The following is a 12592-nucleotide window of genomic DNA, read 5'->3' as shown; positions in this document are numbered from 1 at the left end:
GCACACACACCCCTATGCCCCCCCCTCACCATTTGTTCCACCTTCAAACTCCCTTTTCCTAGGAAATTTACAGCCCCCCACCACATTTCCATTAAAATCAAGGTATCTCAAATAAATCCAGCGCCTATATCCCCCCTGAGCGGGAAATATGGATAATTTAGGGTCTCTTACCCACCCTTCCCCCATTCCATAAGGATAATTTAGGGCCTCCCACTTGCCCCCCATTCCATTTTTCCAGCTGGTTCCCAATTCCCTCAGATATCCAGTGCCACCATCCCCATCCTCCCAGACCTCCCATGCCCTGTGCCACCTGTCCTGGCCAGGCAGGGTTGGCTGGTGGCCCCCCAGCCCCAGATGCTGCAATCCCAACTAAACCCCTGGGAAACTCAAACCAGGGAAACAGAGCAGGTTTGGGGTGGGAGAGCTCCCCATCCACATGGTGGGATGCCATCCACCTCCAGTGGCTTTCCATGAGAGCCACCAACCCAGGGAGCAAAGGGACCACAGACGACGCCCCAACAACCCCAGAAATCACATGTAAGTTAAGGACGGGTGTCTGCTTCCCAGTAAATTCCTGTATTTCCCCGGAAACATGAGGCTGAGGGAGGTGGCAGCCAGGGAAAGCCTCACCTCACGCATCCAGAGGCTGAAGGGCCTCTGCCAGGAGTCCTTCTTCTCCAGGTGCAGGTAGGCGTTGAAGAGGATGAGGAAGACGTAGCGCTCCAGGTACTGCAGGCTCCTCAGCTGCAGCATCCACGTCTCCCTCTCATCCTTGCCCGACTTTCCCTGCAAGGAACAACAGCCCGGCTGAGGCACCTGTGGCACCCGCGCCGGGACAGCATCCCAGGGGAGCTCCTGCATCCCATCCTCACCCACAGTCCTGCTCTGCAACCCAGGGTTGGGTGGTGAAGGATCCACCGGGATCTCTGGTGCGAGGAAAAAGCCGTGGGAAGGGCATGGGAAGAGGGAGGAACACTTTGGGGCCAAAAATAAGCGCATCCATCCAGCCCACTCCCGCTGGGGCTTGGCACTCCAGGCTCTCATTTCCTTGTGGTTTCCAGTGGGTGACAACGATCCCAGAGCTCAAAAATAGATGAGGGATGGCTAAACGTGGGGGGGAGGTGCCCAGGAGCCAGGAGTAGACACCCAAGTGCAAACTGTACCCCAAACCTTGAGTTCCTGGACTGCAAATCACTTCCCCAGGTAAAAACATCTCCCTGGAAGGCATTCCCACCTGGATTCAGCCTCCATTTCCAGAGGAAGAGAAGCTCTGAGGCTGGTGGCCATCACATCTCCCAGTACTATTTTATGTATATAAACGGTAAATATCTCTTTTATTACGTTTTATATATACTGTAATGTTCACACATTCATTATTTATATTTATGGCTTTATTATATATTGTATGTAATTACATAATAATTTTTATTAGTATTATTATTGCTGTTACTTTAAGAACAAACAAGCCCTGCACACTGCCCTTTCCAGGAATTAATAAATACTAATAAATCAGAGCCCTGATCCCAAAGGCCATCCTAAAAAGCAGCAATTCCTCACTCCAGTTCTGCCCTTTGGAAAAGTTGTCTCCTCCACCTGTGTGTGCCAGTATTTGTAGAGAGCAGATCCTATGATCCTGTTATTTACCCTGCTACTGTATTACCCTATTTATTTTTCATTCTATTATCCTATTATTTAGCATGTTGTTATATGATCCTATTTATTTTTTATCCTATTATTTATCATTTTATTCTATTATCCTATTTATTTTTCTTCTATTACTTGTAATTTTATTCTATTATCCAATTTAATTTTCTTCTATTATCCAATTTTCTTCTATTACCCTATTACTTGTAATTTTATTCTATTGTCCTATTTATTTTTCTTCTATTATCCTACTATTTAACATCTTATTATCCTATCATTTATCTTTTATCCCATTATTTATATTTTCCTACATTTTCCTATTTTTTCCTCCCAGTTAGGGGTGCGAAGAGGTCGGAACAAACCAAACCAAGCCCCAGAACACCTTTTCCTTCCCTTCTGTTTGCCCTAACCCTGAAAAGCATCTCCCAGCAGGCTCCCAAAACCCCAGCAATTCCCGTAATTCTGGTCTCCAAGCTGCCCATCACCGAGGACAAAACAAAAATAAATTAAAATTAAAGCATTTGCACAGGGCCAAGCCAAATCCAGCAGGATGGATGGAGCAGCCAACAGGGAAGTACAAGCTCCAGTGACAAGAGGCTCTTCCTTGGGCAGAGGGAGTGGATGAATCCCTCCTTATCTCACCTTCCCACCAGGATGCCAGCCTGGAAATGGGACACAGCCCAGGACCACCCCTGTGCTGGTCCTGACAGCCAGGTAGGTGAAACTCCCCACATGGCCACATCCTCAGAATAAAGGAGGGATTTAATTAAAGTACTTAAATTAAAGTACCTACCCTGAATAAAAATAAATTAATAAAAATAAATGCGACTGTAAATTAACTAATGATTAATAATCACTACATCTGCAAGTAGTCAGGTCTCCAGAGGTTTTGTCTCCCAGCAACCCAAAAAATGCAGTGGATCCCAGGAACAGGGAGGCAAATCCCCCGGAAGCTGCAGATGTTCCTGGGTGATTGAACATTTTGGTTTTTCTTCCCTCCATCAATCGTTCGCAGCCGTTAATTGAAAACACGGATCAGTGGCAGCCGGAGCAAGAGCCGAAGGGAGGAATTGCCAGGGGGACACGGCACAAAGCATCCCAGGAATAATGCCAGGCCCTGGGCTCAGCCCTTCCAAGGCCCCATTATATAGTTGCACAGGTTTAGAAAATCCCAAATCTGATGAAAATATCCCTTTTTTTCTCTCCTTCATCAGCTCCACAGGGCCTCCCAAGTAAAACAGGGCTGTGGACCACAGGCTCAGCTGGCCATGGATGAGTCCATTCCCAAGGACAGCTCCCCTTCCCAAAGCTGAATCTCCTTCCCAAACTCGGCGGAGCCACAGGAGCCTTTGGGGCTGGAAGCGGAGTGGGACAGACCAGTCCTGCCCTCTGCCGGCTGCGCCTCACGGGATGCCGGACGGGAGGAACGCGGGATGGGCTGTGGGATGCAGGTGGATGCCACATGAGCTCTGGGTGTGATGGGTGGGATGCGGGACGGAAAGGGACAGGCAGGATGCGGGACAGCACAGGATCCAAGGCAGCCCCGGGTGACCACGACCACAAGAGCCTTGACACCTCTCTGGTGACACACCAGGGCTGGTCCCAGAGCCCGGCTGCACCCTCTGGAATGGCCCGGTGCCGCCGGGAGGAGGGGGCTCACCTGCCGGTAGGTGCAGATGATGATTTCCCGGAGGTGGTAGTGCATGGGGGTCATGGTCTCACTGACCGTGTCGAGGGCCATGTCCACCTCCTTCTTCATCCGGTGACCATCGGGCAGGAGCTGGACCACCTTCATCACCACCTGGAGCACGGGCAGAAGCCGCAGGGCTTCATCAGGAGCCTCCTTGCCTTGTCCCACTGCCTGCGAGAGGATCCAGCCCCTCCAAACAAGCAGCTGTGGCTTAAGGTAGCAGAGGGAGACCCCTAAAACAGAGCCAGCCCCAGCACTCACCTCAAACTCCCCCTTGGTGTACTTGGCATCAGGCACACTCACGATTTCCTCCTCACTCATCTCAGGGATGCCCTGGGGTGGCCAGAGGGGACTGGGTCATTATGGGCCGCACAAAAATGCAAAGCCTGTGCCCAGCCCACCAGGACCCCCAGCATCCCCTGCCTTGCCTCTGCCAGGCAGAGAACACAAAAATTGTATCCCTGCCCAAGGAGGGAGGACCGTTCCAGGCACTGGCTCAGGTTGTCCAGAGAAGCAGTGGCTGCCCCTGGATCCCTGGAATTGTCCAAGGCCAGGCTGGACAGGGCTCAGAGCAACCTGGGGTAGTGGAAGTTCTCCCTGCCCACGGCACAGGGATGGAACGAGATGAGCTTCCATGACCCTTCCAACCCAAACCATTCCACGACTCCATGATCTCCCTTGCCCTTAACCCTTCATCCTGGGGTGGAAGCTCTCAGGAAGAGGGTAAGGGCTCACCAGGCATTCACTCAGACTTCTGGAGCTCACTGGGAGTTAGGCACAGCAAGATGTCACCATACAGATGTCCAGCCCCACAGCCCACCCTGGCCCTGCCCACACTCCTTTCAACCCTCTGGCTGTGACACGGCTGCCATGGGCTCTCCAGAGCCTCCCCAGGAACCCCACCAGGAGTTGCTGCAGCCCCCCACACTCACATTGAAGTGCCAGAGGGTGAGGACAGCGATGACCATGGCCGTGGTGGTCCTGCCCCGGCCACTGGAGCAGTTGAACACGAAGGCTGCCCGCGAGTCCTCGGCCAGGGCGCTCTTCATGGCCTCCAGCAGCCGGTCAAAGTCCTGCCAGGATGAAGCCAGTGGGTTTTTAGGGATGCAGGACTTCCTCACCTCACTTCCTTGGGGTCCCCTTTTGTCCTACAGCCTCCAGGTTGAAATTCCTGTTTCCTTGCTGCCAGATCCATCCTTGCCCACCTGAAGGCACACAGCCTCTCCATGCAGCATCTCCTGGGGATCCCCCCTGCCCTGGAAAGCACCCCACCAGCACTGAGCACCCAAGCGACGTTCCTCCCACAGCACCAGGGCTGGCTTGGGATGGAGGCAGCAGCACCATCCCATCCCTGGGGTACCTGCTCCTTGGGAGCACAGAAGTCGGGGATGGGGATGCGGCGGTAGGTGAGTCCCTGGCAGGAATTCTTCTGCTGGCTGAATATCTCCTGCGTGGTCAGGCAGCTCTTGAACATCTTCATCTGCTTCTCTGCCTCCAGGTACACTTCCAGCCACTTCTGGCACTTCAGCAGGTCCCCCTTCAGGGCAGCCTCCAGTTTCTGCAGAGGATGGAGAAACCCTCACTGTAACACCCACCCCTCCTAATTTTTGCAGGATTTTAATCAATTTTTTTAGATGCCGGTGAACACCCCAAGCCCCACACCAGGTCCTGGCCCCCAGTTCTGCCCAGGTCCCTCTCTGCTTGATGGGAGCCTCAGGAGCACCATTTCCCACCATGCTGGGCAGCTCCTCCACGCAGCCAAGCTCCTCCACTGCCTGTCTCCCCTGGAAATGCAGCTGGGAACATCCGCTCCCCTTTCCCCAGATGCCTTTTACCCTTGCTCTCAAGGCACGCTATAAATCCTTCCAGGGTGGATCGCCGCTTTGCTCCTTTGTTCCCAAAGGAAAACAAAACCAGCAGCTCCAGAGGGTGGGGAACTATCAAAGCCTGTGGAAATCACCCATGAGGGTTCCTGGGAACCCCCACTGCATCCAGCATCTCCCAGAGCTCACCTCCAGCTCCTGGGGCGAGGCGGCAGGCACAGGGATCAGCTCCTCCAGGAGTCCAGGCTCCCGCAGTGTATAGATCTGCTCATTCCCTTCCAGGACCACTTCCTCCCGGAGGCTGATCCAGACAATGCGGGAGTGCTTCCTCTTGGCATCCATCAGGTACCGCAGGACGCTGCCCAGGGTCTAAGGAAGGGGTGGGCAAGGGTGATGGGAGGGCGGGGAGCCCAGTGTGGGGTCCCTGCCCGACGTGGGATCGTGTCCCTCACCTTGGAGCTGGGCTGCGCCGTCCCATAGACGGGCATTTTGGGCACCCTTCGGAAGTTGGCCACGCTCATCTCCTTGGCAGTGCTCAGCACGTCTGGGCAGAAGCGCTCATCTGCCACCTGGAACAGAGCAATGTCCAGGCAAGGGATGCCCCTTCCCACCCTCAGGTTTGCAGCGCACCACAACCCACGGACCCTGCTCAGGACAAGTCCCCAGACCTTTCCAACAGCAGCATCCAGGGCTCAAAGCCCCGCAGCTCTGTTTCCAAGGTGGGAAATGATCTCCAGCAGTGCAAGGGACCAACAGCCCCGGCCCCCTTCCCCCCACCCACAAACCACAGAGCTGCTGCCCAGGCTCACGTCACAAGATGCTCCAGACACATCCATGTGCACAGGCATCTCTGGCCACACACTTATCCTCACATGGGTTGGGTTGGAAGGGACTTTAAAACCATCTAGGTTCCATCCTTGCTGAGGATGCCAGCAGGACACAGACCCAAGACCCCAAGACACCTGCCCTGCAACAGGGAAACCCTTGGCTTCTTCCACCCCACCACGCCTCTGTGAGGGCGAGCACCCCAGGATGCTGCTCTCACCTCTGCGCCCCTCACTCACCAGCACTCGTGTGCCCTTGGTGACGAGCTCGGCGGTGACGGTGAGCTCCGAGCAGTTCATGTCCGCCTGCAGCCGGTACAGCTCCGGGTGCCGGCACATCCACCTGCTGAAGCTGAGGGCAAAGCCCAGGGGGTACTGCCGGCGGGGGGCCGGGGGGGATGCACCATCAGCCTGGGCTCCGATCCCCCTGCCCGCGACCCCACCGAGAAAACCTGCTTGGAAAACTCAAAGGGGGAAACCCCTGCCCTCCCGTTGCACAACGGAGCCAAAGGAAAGAGGGCAAGGAAGGGTTTTTTGGGTTGTCCTGGTGGTTTTTACCTGCTCGTGAAGGTAGTAGTTGAAAGCAATCAAGTAGAAATAGCGTTCGAGGCTCTGCAGAGTCCTCTGGAGGAAATACTCTTTGGTGCTGCTCCCCTGGAAGCAAAGGAGACGGAATCTGTGATGCTCAGTGCTGACCAGTCCTGCAGCCCCAGCAGACCAGGAGGCTGGGATAAAGCCCTCCCAAAAGGAGCTTTGGATTAAATGTTTTATTTTTTTAATGAAACATTTCAGTTTCTCATATTAAACGATGCTCAAAAGCATAAAGTCACATTTCAGCTCAAAACAAAAGCTTCACTTTAGCACAAGGACACACTGGGAGCGGTTTCAACCAGCCCACGCTGTCACATGGATACACTGTCCAGATGGGAGATTCAAACCCCAGGGGATGGGGTTGGGAAATGCCCCCATTCCAGCCATCCCCGTGGCCTTTGGATGAAATGCTCAGGCAGTGGCATCCCTGGGGAGAGAGGGCCCCATGCCAGCCACACACCCTGCAACGTCCTTCATTTCCAAGTGTCTCCCTTTCCCATGTCCAGAAGCATCCTGATGCCTATGTTTCCAGCAAGCTCTCCTCCTCCTCTTCTTTATCATCACCTCCCCAATCCAGGTGTGTTCCCCACCACAGCTATCCCCTCTCAGGGAGGAAACTCAAACCCTCAGGATTTTCTGTAATTCAGAAACCTGGGGGCAGAGGTTTGTACCTCCGGGCATCCCATCCAACAAATTACCCTGGTACCAGGTAAGGAACACCCAGCATGGCATCCATAAACATCCCTGGAGAGCCCGTTGGAACCCACTTCCCAGGGCAGGATGGAAAATCCTGCAGGATGGGGCTGTGTCTGGGGTCAGCTTGGCGAGCGGGGTTTGCTCATCCCTGACATTACGTGGCTGACTCATGAATATTTACTTTTTCTCCACAAGAGAAATCCGGCCTGCAGTCATTTATCAAGAGGAAAGGCAGTGGGATTTGCTCTGGAAACTCAAAACAAAGCCTGCAGGGATGGAGCCGTGCCAGGTTTGCCGGCAGCACCGACAGCAGAGCGGTGCTGCTTCCCGAGCGCTTGGATTCCTACAGTAAAATCCATCCCAGTGCTCTCACCCAAGGCAAACCTTTTAACATTCCCCTTAAATAGGCTATGGGTGGAAAGGGGAATGATCCACTCGTGTTTTAGCTGTGGAAAGCCAGATACTGGGGGAGTCTGGCTGCTTGGCATCCCACACCAGGATTCACCTGCACCTCCATCGCTGGAGGGCTTAAAACTCCATTTCTGCCCCTCCAAACCCAGGCAGGAACCCACAGACATCACTCCTCCAATCCCAGAAAAGCCCCTCCTTCCCCCAAAACCAACCAGCTCACCCAATACCCCTCCAACACAAAGAAGTCCAGGCTGTTTTTCTGAAGGCCGAGCATTATCCCCTCTCCCCTCCTCACCCTCTGTGTGCCCCCAGCACATTTTCCTGGCCTCCCGCCACTGTTTAAACCTGCTCTTGCTCCACAAAGACTTCAAATAAACACTCCTTGAGGCTTATTTACAGCAGTCCCCCAGCCATTTGTTTTCCAGGAGTCCAGGATGACACGGAGCAGCTTTCCCCGGCAGGGAAAAGTCAGGGAATGGTTTCAAGGCAATGAGAAAATCCCATCCCATGCCCAAGCCTCCCCTGCTACGGAAGAGGACCCGCCAGCACATGAGCAGCACCAAACATACCCAAATCTGCCCTAAAAGGGAACAGGGGAGTATAACATTTGGGATTTGCCACTAAACACCAGAAGAAGTGACAGTAAACGCCTTCTTTTCCCATTGCTCAATCATTTCCATGGTTTTTTTGCCACAGCGCACCTGGTTTGAGACTGCCCTTTACAACCAGCTCCAGCACTTCCACTCCACACTCAAATTTAAACGGGAAAATTAATCTCCAAAGAAACTGGGATCAGGGCAGCACTTTCACCTGAGCATCCATCTATCCTTCCATCACCTGGTGAGGAGCCCCCTGCTCAGGCAGGAAGGCCACAGCTTTCCGGCATGGAAAGCCACCCTGATGGCTCTTCAAAACAACGGGGAAAAAACATAAATCTACAACGAGAAAAGCCTGACCTTGGGTGACTATATTTGCAACGATCCCTCCCAGCTCCCAAGGACTTTTACCATCCAGGCTGATATTGATTTTCCAGTTTTAGAGCTGATGAAACCAGGGCACAGGATATTATTTGCCCCCGAGGTCATCTACCAGAAGCAGCAGCGAAGCCCAAACCAGTCTGTTTTCCCCCCAGTCCCAGCCTGCTCCATTTTATGGCTTTTCAAATAACTGGAGGGGGAAAAAAAAAAAAGAAAGAGACACACCACAACCTTCCAGGTTTCATATCGCTGGGAAATCTCCAGCTCACAGGAAGCTTTGGGTTTCCAGAATTTACATTCTTCTCATCCCGGTGCAAAAATAGCTTAATAAATTTCCCGGTGCTGATGGCTCGCATCTGAGTAATCCTCTAATTACCTGGATCTGATAGTCCTCCCCGATCCCTTCCAGCTTCTTCTTGTACTCGTAGATGGCTTCCTTCATGTCGTGCATCTCCGAGCAGGAGGCTATGGCACCATCCACCTCGGGAGGAGCAAGTGGGAAATTGCTCCATAAGCCTTGGATCTGGGGGGAAAATCCATCCCTCCCTTCCAGCCGCCCCGCCAGGGGGTTCACCAGCACCCCCTTACCTCCTCCACTATCTGCTGGCCTTTGGGGACCATCTCCATGAAGGTCTGGATGATCCGGAGCCTGTCCCTAGGAGATGTTTTAGGCAGGTGGGGGAAGCTGCAGTGGGAGAAGGAGGAAATCAAACCAGTCCCAGGGGGAATGGGCATCCCCCCAGTCCCACCCCGGCAGCTGCTCCGCTTACTCGGGCTTCTGAGCAGCTCCTCGGTGGTGGTGGAGGACGAGGGTGCCCATGGCCATGCCCAGGTTGGTCCTGCCCACACCAGTCTGGCAGCTGAAGAGCAGCGCGGGCGGGGGTCTGCCGGGGTCCCGCAGCAGCAGGCTGGGGCTCTCCTATGAGGGAGGGACACACGGATGAATGCACGGATGGATGGAGACCCCAGCAGCTTGCAGGAGAGCCAGGTCTGCCCCATCAGTGGCTGGGATGGAGGTGATGGCCATGCCCAGGCAGGGAGGGGTGGGTGCCATCTCCCTTTTGCTCAGGGGATGGGGTGGATGGAGCAGGACAGGACAATGGGTGGCCCACCCGCTGCATCCCCCTGCCCAGTGCCCTCTCCATCTGCCAGCCTGTCCATCCCACCAGAGATGCTCCCACCACTCATCCCCAACCCACTGAGATTTCATCTTCCAGAATGTAAAAAAAAAAAAGCAGCTCTGACACGGAAAACCTTTGCAGCAAAGGCAGATAATTCCTGCTAAAGCCACTTAGGGAAGAGATGCCTGGAGGTGGCCAGGGTTGGTCACCTCTAGCCAGGGGTAGGGACAAACTGCTGGACAACATGGACTTCTCCAGCAGGATCCTACAGCAAGGAGAGTGGGAACTGCAGGCACAGGCATCCTCTAACAGGCAGACTTAAGGAAAACCAGAAGATGCTCTCAGGCAGTCGCAGTCCCCGACACAGCACAGGAGCAAATCCCATCCCAAGGAGGCCCCATGGATCAGGTGCTTTTCCTCGGCTCACCCTGAGGAAGCGGATGAAAGCGTCAAACTGCTCCTCCAAAGGGGCTCCCTCGGCGGGCAGGGGCAGCCGGTGGTACCTGCCGGGATGGGGACAGCCCTCGTTAGGATGGGACCCCGGAGGGGCTTCATCCCAACCACCACGGAGGATACACGGCTTTAGGGGTGCAAAGAGCCCCCACCACACGTGAGGAGGAGGAGGAGGAGGGAAGGACCTGTAGGAGGGCTGGAGGAAGACGGGTCTGCGATAGACCTCATCGGTGACCTGGATGTCCTCGTCGCACTGCACCCGCACGGCGTGGGGCTCGTCCCGCAGCCGCTCGATGTCGTTGTACACGTAGTAGACGCTCTCGCTCAGCTGCGCGAAGTCGCGGATCTACAGGAGATGGGAAAAGCCCCATCACAACCCCTCCACTCACCTCTGCGCCGGCGGGATGTGCACCCTTTCCCGTCCCAGCTCACCTCCTTGCGGATGGCCAGCTCCAGGCTCTCCGCCCGCACACCCTGCTGCAGGCGCTGGAGGTTCTCATGGAGGTTCTCCTTGTCCCGGGGGGTGTAGGACACGAAGTCGCCCTCCAGCCGCAGGAAGACCACGGGCTCCTCACGGACGCAGAAGAAGACACATTCCTGCAAAAAGCAGGGGAGAGGCTGTCTAAAAGCTCTCCTGGCTTTTTTCCACCCCAATTCCCACCCTCCCACCAACCTTGTGGCCTTCTCTCTGCAGCTTCTGCAGCACGAGCTTGAAGCCGTTGAGGCTGGGCTGCCCCATCCCAAACACGGCGTAACCTCCTTTGGCCTGCCGGAAGTTGGGAGCGCCGCAGCGGCCGGTAGTGTTCAAAACATCTAATTTTCCATATACATCTCTGACCATGAAGTATTTCCCCTGCAAAATATCAGAAGAGAGAAGGTGGGACATAGTGGATTTGAGCAAGGTGGGATTGAACGCAGCTGAGTGTAAAAGTGGCTTTTTCTAGGTGATCTTCAAAAGGAGCCCCCCCAAAAAACTTCTGAGGTCCCTAAAGCCCAGGCTGAAATGAGCTGGGTGATGAAATTGGTGGTGGCAATGCTCACCTGCACCAGGTAGTGCTCCAGCGTAGCCTCAGAAATGCGTCCCACCGTGTAGTTTGCCTTCAGCAGGTCATCGTGGATCTGGAACTCCTCCCTGCAGTTGTACCTGCAAAAGCCACACGCAGGTGGATAAAGGAAAAAAATAATGGCATAGGCCAAGATTGAAAAAAAACCCGGTATTTGGAGAAGAGGGTGGAGGAAACCAGAATTTTGGAGGCTGCCAAGGACTTACGTGATGACCACAGGCGCCACTTTGTTGGTGATGATGGACTTGGCCTTGCTGTTGTGGAGCCCCAGGGTCTGGAAGGAGTGGATGCTGAGGGAGTGCTGGTCCTCCATGGTGCCGTCTCCCGGCACCCGGCTCTCCAGGGGGGATGCCGAGACTGCCTGCTGTGCCGCGCTGGCCGTCGTACCCATCATCCGCGGGCAGCTGTGCCGGGACGGGGAGGAAGCAGCAGCAGCAGGGAGGAAAGGAAAAAAAAAAAAAACAAACAAGGAGGGAGGGGGGAAAAAAACGGGAGGAGGAATTTATTTTTCGGCCGCTCCTGATTTAGGACGGGAAAATCCCAGGCAGGCACAGGGCAACCCCCTGCCGACAGCCGGCCAGGGAAGGAACGCTAAGCCAGCCCTTTCCCTCCCGCTCCCACAAAAGGCTTTCTTCCTGCCTGCCATGCAGCTCGCTCCATCAGGGAGGTGAAAGTAGGGCTGAGGAGGGAGGGGGGGGGAAATGGGCGAAATGCCGGATCCGGTCCCTAAAATCTGCTGAGTCAGCACATGGCAGTGCAGAGGGACTCGGCGGCGCTCGTCCCCCGCCTTCCCAGCACCCATAAAGCACTCCAGGGTCCCTCCCCGCACGGAAAACTCTTGAACAGAGAGCACGTGTTACTGGATACTGGGTAATTTAGGGTGTAGGAGCGCGCCTGGAGCAGGTCTGTGTGTGCCGGTCTGGAAGCTGCCTTTAAAGCAGCCGGTTATCCCCAGCCCGGGGGAGCACCCGGGGACCCCGAAAGTAGCCCCCACTTTGTCCCCAGGGACCTCATCCCTGAACAAGGATGGAATCAAAAGGGCCAGGCCTGGCGGCGGCCAGGAGCATCCCGCCACACTCGACCAGTCCGGGACAATGAGCCGACTGTCTGCGCCAGCCAGGGCCGGATCCTGGCGTCCCAATGAAGCGAGAGATGGCAAAGGGGTAGCCTGGGAAAGACAAAGCTCTGCCCACTCCTAACGAGACGGCCCCCAGTAAAACCTCCTTTGTGCTGCATGGGAATAACCCCGGCAGCACCCAAAGGGGGATGGTACCTGCTCCGCGGGGATGCTCAGAGAC

At 55.1% G+C, this 12592-nt stretch overlaps 1 protein-coding gene across 1 annotated transcript in view; it reads right to left on the bottom strand.

Annotated features, from left to right (window-relative positions):
- Positions 1 to 11736, bottom strand: part of PALD1 (phosphatase domain containing, paladin 1) — a 13461-nt gene extending 1725 nt beyond the window's left edge. The window contains exons 1-18 of the mRNA XM_008635518.2: positions 11501 to 11736; positions 11272 to 11374; positions 10904 to 11083; positions 10663 to 10827; positions 10416 to 10576; positions 10205 to 10280; positions 9427 to 9575; positions 9245 to 9341; positions 9033 to 9137; positions 6540 to 6635; positions 6222 to 6356; positions 5610 to 5726; positions 5347 to 5526; positions 4695 to 4892; positions 4267 to 4407; positions 3596 to 3667; positions 3305 to 3445; positions 631 to 786 (exon numbers count right to left, since the gene is read on the bottom strand). Coding sequence (XP_008633740.1) covers positions 631 to 786; positions 3305 to 3445; positions 3596 to 3667; positions 4267 to 4407; positions 4695 to 4892; positions 5347 to 5526; positions 5610 to 5726; positions 6222 to 6356; positions 6540 to 6635; positions 9033 to 9137; positions 9245 to 9341; positions 9427 to 9575; positions 10205 to 10280; positions 10416 to 10576; positions 10663 to 10827; positions 10904 to 11083; positions 11272 to 11374; positions 11501 to 11688 — 2460 coding nt within the window. The 5' untranslated portion in view covers positions 11689 to 11736. The remainder of the gene's footprint in view (positions 1 to 630; positions 787 to 3304; positions 3446 to 3595; positions 3668 to 4266; positions 4408 to 4694; positions 4893 to 5346; positions 5527 to 5609; positions 5727 to 6221; positions 6357 to 6539; positions 6636 to 9032; positions 9138 to 9244; positions 9342 to 9426; positions 9576 to 10204; positions 10281 to 10415; positions 10577 to 10662; positions 10828 to 10903; positions 11084 to 11271; positions 11375 to 11500) is intronic.
- Positions 11737 to 12592: the final 856 nt, after the last annotated feature.

The sequence above is a fragment of the Corvus brachyrhynchos genome, unplaced genomic scaffold (assembly GCF_000691975.1).
Source record: "Corvus brachyrhynchos isolate BGI_N302 unplaced genomic scaffold, ASM69197v1 scaffold66, whole genome shotgun sequence".
Lineage (NCBI taxonomy): Eukaryota > Metazoa > Chordata > Aves > Passeriformes > Corvidae > Corvus > Corvus brachyrhynchos.
The sequence above is the reverse complement of the archived record's forward strand: the minus strand, read 5'-3'. Positions and strand labels throughout refer to the sequence as shown.